The sequence below is a fragment of the Nesoenas mayeri genome, assembly GCF_963082525.1.
Source record: "Nesoenas mayeri genome assembly, chromosome: 1".
Taxonomy (NCBI): domain Eukaryota; kingdom Metazoa; phylum Chordata; class Aves; order Columbiformes; family Columbidae; genus Nesoenas; species Nesoenas mayeri.
The window spans coordinates 23,904,584-23,913,067 of NC_137541.1; the positions used below are offsets into that span (position 1 = coordinate 23,904,584).

General features: G+C 37.9%; 1 protein-coding gene across 1 annotated transcript; it reads right to left on the bottom strand.

Annotated features, from left to right (window-relative positions):
• Positions 1–594: 594 nt before the first annotated feature.
• LOC308038454 (hyaluronidase PH-20-like) lies at positions 595–5,666 on the bottom strand (the record flags this gene model as incomplete). The annotated part of the gene is made up of 3 exons (XM_080340994.1): positions 595–1,254; positions 3,099–3,188; positions 4,704–5,666. 3 exons carry the CDS (start codon positions 5,664–5,666, stop codon positions 595–597), a joined length of 1,713 nt encoding a protein of 570 aa, XP_080197120.1.
• Between the last annotated feature and the right edge of the window lie 2,818 nt (positions 5,667–8,484).

The window sequence follows — 8,484 nt, forward strand, 5'->3', positions numbered from 1 at the left end:
TTAAAGTTAGAACCTTTTGGAGAGTTATGAACATATTTAACTAAAAGAAAAATCACAGTGTCCCTGTAGATACTGTGAAAAGTGGAGAAACGTTACATTAATCAGCTACACTTTATGCTTCAAAGTCCCATGGATCTAAAGCTAAAACAAATATTTTTAAGAGCTAATTATCACATGGAATGGAATTAATTCCTGCATAGAGTATCAAACCTGTTGACTGCTGAGACTCAATGAAATCCAGGTTCAGATGTATTTAACTAGCTTAGCTTGGCATATACAAAACAGCATTTTCAAGAAATGTATTTTTTTCAAATATAACTGTTAAAAATGTAAACTATAAAAAAATGTCCCTTATTCTGGATTATCCTTTCATATAGTATAATCAGTATATACAGACCAGTATATCTTTGCAACAAATAGTAGTTCATAGAACTAAACTGAAGAAATCTATTCAAGCTGAAGTGTGACCTATGGTATAGAAAAAGCTACCTGATACAGATAATACCATATGCCTTTCAGGAATGGTTATTTTGTAGATAAAACCTTTAGAATTTAAAGCACAGGGAAGAGAATATTCTCACTTTCATGGGTCATTTATGTTAAATTTCTCAAAATTAGAATGAAACAAAACAGATTAAACATCCTTATGTTATAGGATGAAGAACTACTGAAAGTACGAGTATCATTTGCTCCTAAATCAGATCTAGTGGCAGCTGCAACACTCTTGTTTCCTGCAGCTGTTTTATGGAGTATATTATTTCCAAAGGTATATTGGAAATCTTCTATTTCAGGATGTGTAGATAATGTCACCTTACTTGGAGAGGTAAATGAAAATACAGTTCCATTAGACGGGATCTTTTCTTCAGAGGCTTCTATATTAGAAACTGAATTTGAAGATATCTGAATGCAAATATCCTCTGAAATGCAAACATGGAGATAGTGGACATCATTTATATCAGCTCTAGGTTCACAACTGTGCCCTGCATAACAGTGGCAATCAAATTTTTCTATGAATGTTTGCAGATCCTGAAACGTTGGTTGCCCTTGTAGAGTGTATTTTCCATCCTTTGTCATTCGGATGACAATATTCTCAGGGTTCAAATGAAGATAGTCACTGGAATTCCATTTTTTCCGTGCACAAGCGCCAGAGTCTTGGCATAACACTTGGCTACAGATTCTGGCTGCCATGGTGACATTGATGAGGTACGGGGTCAAAGTCCTCCTAAGGTAGTTGTCCAGAGTTCTACAGGTATTCTGTGAAAAGCACATCATATCTGCTTAGTTTAGTACAGAAACTATTAAAAAGCTGTCATTCTGATAGCAGTACTGCAGTGTATATCTATGAATGTTTCTCCTGAGGTTTTGATAATAGTTATAACTGGTTGTTGGAAGCAAGTTTATCTGAGAAGTTGCTATATAGTTCAAGGATCACAGCAAATTCATGTTGGGTAGTTCTGGAGATGTTACAAAAAGCACTTACATCAGAAAGCAGATGACTTTAAGCTTTCATTTTATCTGTGTATTACCTGTAGTATTTTGAGTCAGATGCATTTAAAGAAGTTGCATGAAGGATCAAAGTTCCTTTTTATGTCTTGAATTGTTTGAAGGGATCTTGGAAAAAAAAGCATGTCTTCAACCTGAACAAATAGGTTTTCTATCAAATCGTCTCTGTGGGACTCTTCAATTTTCCCCTAACCTGAATATGTAGGCTGCAAGAGTAGGGAGCCTTCATGGCATTTTTGAACAGAAAGCATTTTAGGAGGATGGTCAAATTGAAAGTATGCTAAGAGAATTGATTATTCTAATCAATCATGAAGATGGCATATATTCTGTATCTGCTTGTCACAGTTTGATAACCAGAGGCTTTGTGAACTCTTTATTTCTGACACTGTGTCTGCTTAGGGCTTTTGCCTAGTACCACATACAGATACAGCTAATATTTACACCCATGGAGGTCACTTTGATGAATCTGAGGTCTATGAGGTTTTGTGTTTTTCTTTTAGATATATATAAAAACCCTGCCTAGAAATTTTGGTTGATGCAATTCTCACAAAAGTAAGGTTCATAGAAATATTTCATTGCTGAAAGGCTACTGAGTTGTGATAGCTGTGAAAAAAAAAGGTGCTATTAGTGCACAAATACATAGTCTGACTGGACTGTGGAAAGTTGTGTTTGTTCACATGAATCGCGAAATTCAAGCAATACAAGTTGTTGTTCGTTTGTGTTCTGGCATTGGGGTAATGGGCAGAAAAGCTTCAGGTGCAACTGATGCGCTTTTTCGAAGGCAGGCACATACAAAAAAAGAGTCAAAGTGGGATGCTTTTGGGTCTTTGACCCTTACAGAGCTGTAGAGGTTTATTTGGCCATTCTTTCTGTCACAGGAAGCCCAGCAGTGCTGAAGAGTTTCAGGTTTTTGCTCTTGGAAGACTTCAGAAGAGTCTTCCCATACAGTTGTTTATTGTATCTGGCTTCCTTGGGTATCAACGAGCTAGTTTGAAAGATTTATTTGAACATCCTTATAACGATGTTTCTCAAACTATGTATTTGACCTTCCTGAAACAAATTGGATTTTTTTTTTTCGTCTTCTGACTCAGGTCTTCCTTACAATGAAATTAATCAAAGTGCTGCTTACAACATACAAAACAGACTAGAGCTGGAATTTCACAGACTGACTCCTCCTAGAATTTCAACTATTAAATGCACCACTTTAAAAAGCAGAAGGATCTTTTAAAAATTGTTCTGGGAAGCACAAGTAATCTTTTATTCATCTCATGACTGGATTTTAATGAAGATACAGGAATTCTTTCCTTAAATTAACTATTAATAAACAAATGCTAACTTGCCTACAGTTATTATGGCAGCTTGTCCAGTTACTCAGAACCAACATTGGTATTCCAAAGATTGAACTCTTACTCTGTGTAGTCAATGAAAATCTTCATAAACCTCAAATGTGCTTGTTTTTTAACTAGATAAGACTGCTGGCAATATGGAATCATCATTTTAAAAGTGGAAGATATTATGTAGGTAACCATAATGCTTTATATCCTTCTCACTTTCTCACTTTTAAAAAATGTTATATAGTAATTAATCTAACATACCTTATTTTGTGTTAAATTCATATCACCCCAGATGACAATTCCAGAAGCACCCAGTGCAGCAGATTCTCCGATGGTGTTTACTAGGTCATCCTGAGAGGAAATGTGCAAAAAATCATGCTAGTGTAGGTAAACTATAACATAAGGCCAAAGGTATAATGCCTAAACTACAAATCCAAAATAATTACTTTGAAGAGCAAACAATTATACATGATGCAAACATTCTGCTCTCAATTACACTGTTTTATTCTGAGATTCAGTTGCACAGGTGATGCCAGAAAATGTTGCCATCTATATCCACTTTATATATGTCATCTGGTTAGAAAAACAAGCCTGTAAAACTAAGCCAGTGGTTAGTCATATGACATACACTCCTCCAGCCTTTTAATGTTATATTTTGCTGTATTGCCTCCTGGCCTTTCAGCATTAGTAGCAACTGGTTTCAGTAATGCTGCCTCTGCCGCCTGTGGGGTTTTGGTTTTTGTGGGGTTTTTTGTTGTGTTTTTATGTGTGTGTGTGTGTGTGTGTGGTTATTTTGTGGGTTTGGTTTGGTTTTGTTCTTTGGGGTTTTGTTTTGTTTTGCTTGTTTTTTTGGTTTGGTTTGGTTTTTAATTTCATTTCAGTTTTTCAGTATTTTCAGTCAGAATGTACTAAAGCAGAAAAGTAGCAAGAGAAGGAGTTTTCCACAAGGGGAATCTCTTTTCTCCAGGGAATAGTTCTGGCCTTGTACAGAGATTGATCTGGGAAATTTGTTTCTGTTCAGTTCTCACTTCAGGATTAGCCCAACCCTAACAAAATCTTAAAGCCCATCTGTGATGGAAGAGGACTATGGGTAGAAAAAGAACAAGGCAAAACCAACTTACAACACATGAAAAAGAAGAATGTAAGGATTATAGGATTTAAATAGGATTTAACTAGGGGCCCAGCAGGACCCTGGCAGCACCCCTTGCTTCCTGAAGGTGTCCATGGTCTGGGGGCACTGCCTGGTGACACTGTGTCCAGGATGTGCAAGAACACCAGACACAACACAGTCACCAGGACCACAACCTCTGAACTGCCTCAGTGCCTGCATGACCAGGAAGAGATTCTCCATATTGATGGTATCTCTGATGGGGTGGGTATATATAAAAATATGAAGGGAAGAGTGTAGCCAGAACTGCAGTAAGATGATTAGATCTCAGCCAGAGCCTGACTAAGTACAGAATTTTCTCAGTAGCATTTAAACCCTTTTTAAGGAAAAGGAAGACTCTCTTATTGCTTTTTCTTATAACCTAAAAAGCAGACATTAGGCTAGCCCAGTTGTACTAATTCTCTTTGGAAGAGGTTACTCAATTTTTTTTTTTCTGACTTAATGTACTAAATATGCTTTATAGCTTTGTAATATTTTGCTAAATATGAGAACTACTCAGAGAATAAAACACTATTTGATAAATATCATGAGGAAGGTTTAACAACAGACCTTTTACTGTTCCATTTGATCACATTTCTTTGGTAGATTATTGTTTTATACAAAGTATACTTTTTTCTGATATAGGTTGGCATATTTGCTAAGTAAGTGTAATTTCTTTCCACTTAAACTTAAAATATTTAAGTTCTAGCTCCACTCACCTGGGAGAGATATTCCTCATAGACATCTGTGAATACTGGACGTGTATATACAATAACTGGAAGGGGATGAGTAGAATTAGAGACATACGAAATTCTCATGGCTTCTTGAACTCTGTTGCGAACAAAGAGTTGGGCATTTCTGGAAGATCTTAATGCTGTCTCTAGATAGACAGATGGATAAAGTGCTGTGCTTTCCTCCCACAACCATTTAAGCTCATTATTTCTTTCTATTTCAATATCTAAACAGGTTCCTGTATAATTATGTGGATTTTGGTTGTAATCGTAATTATAACAATCTGGATAAAGGTAATATCCCCACAGACGATTTGGCCTCATTTCTATGCCCAGTTTTAAAGATTCCAACATTATTGATTTTGCTGCAGCTTCAAATTCTGTTTTAGCTATAGCCCTGGCTTCAGCTTCTGATAGACTGAGGTCTCTTTGCTGAACCAGTTCAATGGATTCCTGTCTATAAATGTCTTTTGATCCCCAGTTCCTTATCCACACAGGTCTCCAGTTTTCCCAGTCAATGACAGCCAATCCAAACTGTTCATCTGAAGGAATATAGAATTGGATGTCCTCTTTGGCTTTTTTTAAATGATTCTCCAGCAGCGAGAGTTGGGGGAGTCCTCCGTTGAATGCCTCTCCTGTGACTTCATTTTTGTAAGGATAATATCCAAGCCTGTCTGGGTAGAAAAGAGTGATGTTTTGCCCAATAGATGTCTTCAGTGTGCTTCCAGTAAGAGAAAAAAAATTCATGTCCAGCTGCACTCCAGCCTTTTCAGTACAGAGTTCTGTAGGAGCATTCCAGATTGAAAGGAAAGGTAAATTAGAAAAAAGTGGACGAGCTCTTATGTTCAGGGATGAGCAGCAAGAAACTAGAAGAGTGACAAACACCATACTGGATGCTATAGGATACGTACAGGTAGCACCGATACCAAAGCTTTGTCTTGAAGTTTCCATTGTAACATGTACAGTCACATTAGGTGACAGACAAAAATTAAATGCTCTCTGGGTGTTCAGAAAATTGGTAGGCTGTCAAAAGCTTTACCTTACAATATATTTCTTCCAGTTAATACCTATTAAGCAACATTCCTTGGATGTGAAATAGAGGTGTCCTTTTTATACAAGGCTCTCTGTTGTTTCAATCTGCAGGAAACCTTTCAACAACTTCTGAGGCCTAATGCAGAAAAAAGAAACAAATGTAGATAAAGAGATGATAAATATTTCTAACCATTATACAAATACCATTTGTGATTTTGAATATATTGTAATCTTTGAGTAAACTTCCCCTCTGAAGGAAAAGCACAATGGACAATTATAGAGGAAATAAACTGTATGTATATAAAATTGTGTATAAAGTAGATATAAAACTGACAGTGGAATGATATCCACAGAGTCATGGATCAGAATGACTATGCTCAACAGTAGTCCTGATTGTGCCAGTGACTGATGTCTATAAACATGAGCGATCTCACAATGTATTCTCCTAACAGTAATCTATATGTAATATTTGTTACCTATCTCAGAGTAAAGTTCTAGGTCTTAATTCATTAATTTTCCTAGCACATAAGATACAAGGTGACACAAAACTGAAACTTGAATTGTTGTACACATGCAACAGAACAATCCATGTACACTCATTTAACTCAGTGAGATCTGAAATATTACAGGCACTCTATCTTCTGCCCAGACCCCTTTTAAAGAAGTTCAAAAGCTGTGTATCATCTTGGTATATGGCCATCTATATGTTGCTTGAGGCCATTTGAGATCTACAGAATAAGTGACACAAAGTCCAAGTTTGCCCAGGAATGTAATTCATTGGGAAAACTGAGGTTGTCCATACACCCACAATGAGCTGTCGCACTTCATTTTATTCAGGAACGTTATGGTAGTAGTGATGGTCATTAACTTTTACCAAGTACCCAGTAACTAAAACATTCCTCTGTGCAGTAACTCACCTGAATCCACTTTCCTTGTGATTTTGAAATGGTTCAGACGTGGATCTCTCACTTTCTATAGAGACCTCAGGATGAGGCCATGGAGTAGCTAAGGAGTGTATTAAGAGCGTGCATAAAAAAATGTAGGAGGCACTGTGAAGTCGGCCACATGGTGCTTGGAAATGTAAAATCTCTAAGGACATATTTAAAAAAAAAAAAAAAGGGCAAGCAAGATTTTGGTTTGTATTCACTGAATTCAGCTGGGACTGGAAACTGCAGATCTCTGTTCCCTACACCTTGAATTATCTCTCTCCCTCTGTTTGTCTGTTCTGTGACTACTTTGCATAAAATTTATAAGCTGTATGGGCAAAGAATTGTACATCTCTCTTCTCTCAATACTGCATACAGACAACAGGTTGCAGTTATTATCCACTTGCATTTTTTTCATCATCCCTCTGGCTACAAGATGATTTTTTAATTTGTTACAATAATATGGCACCTCCATCCATCAAATTGTTGCATACCCAGAAAACCTTGAGAGTGTAAGGAGAAGCTGATGGAAACTTGAACCTTCCGAAATCCAGCCTCAAGCCAGATTCACAGCAGATATTGTTAGAGTAATAGTAGAGTGAGATTCCCTGTCTCTTCACTGAGTTTAATCACATCTGAATCTACTGAAAACTCCAAATTTTCTTTGATTATGGGAAAAAAGCACATGCGCAAGGAACTATCATTGCAGGGGTGAGGGGGGAAGGCAGAGCAGTGTGACTGATAGCACAGCAGCATAACTTTGCCAGAATAGAGAAATCTAGACATTTAGGGGAAGGTTGTTTGAAGGAGCCTTGTCAACAAATGGACTAGATCCTGCCCCAGTCACAGACTTCACATGCCCTAGAGATTATTCTGGGATTCTTCTTCATATGAGGGTAATTTGCCTCTTCTCAGGACTAGGAGGAAATGAAGGACAAAGGGAAAAGTTGTACTGAAGGAGAAGATCTCTGGGAGTTGACTTTCCCAGAGGAGGAGTTTTGGATAACAGGGATCTTAAAAAAAAAATAGCAGAACCCAGACACTTGGGTTCCCAGATTAGCAAGTCTGTTTTGCAGACACTCCAGTTATTCCTCATCCATCTCCTCTGATGGCAGCAGGCAGTAGGAATATTTTCCCTTTTATTCTTTTTCTTCCTGGGCAGGCTGCCAGCTCTTGGTCATAATGTCAGTGGAGAAGCACAGAGCTGCTAGCCATTCCTTTTGCCAAGTTCCCAACCTAGCTGAGGAGGAAACAACAGCCAGTTCCATTTTCTTGGCTTAGAGGTGCCAGCACATCTGAATGAAACAAGCTGCCCAAAGACACAAGCACACACAGCTGAAAGACTGGCAAACAAGCACCAGTAGCAAGGATTCTTGGAAGAGGGTTTGGCAGCAAAGGAGGATTTATTTTTTTTTTCAAAACAGGAGCTTATAGTCCTGGAGTAGGAAATATAAGTAGAAGGAGCAGAAAGTACACCCACACAGTATCAGACATCCCTTCAGAACTCATCTGCAGGTATATGAAATACAGGTAAGGAAGGGAAGTAAAATGTAGTAGAGGTGGTGAGGTACAACATACAGTAGAGCTCGACCTGCAACAGCCTCTTCCCACCAGCCATGGCAGCATTTCTGTCTCCTCAGTGGCACTGCCCCTCAGATTCTAGAGCCCAGTTTCTGACCAAAAGGCAAGGAACTTAAAGCACATGTGACACTCTTTACCAGGAATGCCACCAGCACTTCTACAGACTAGCACAAACTTTCCGCTAGGATTTTGGCCCTGTCATCCTCATTCCCTCAACATATTACTACAAA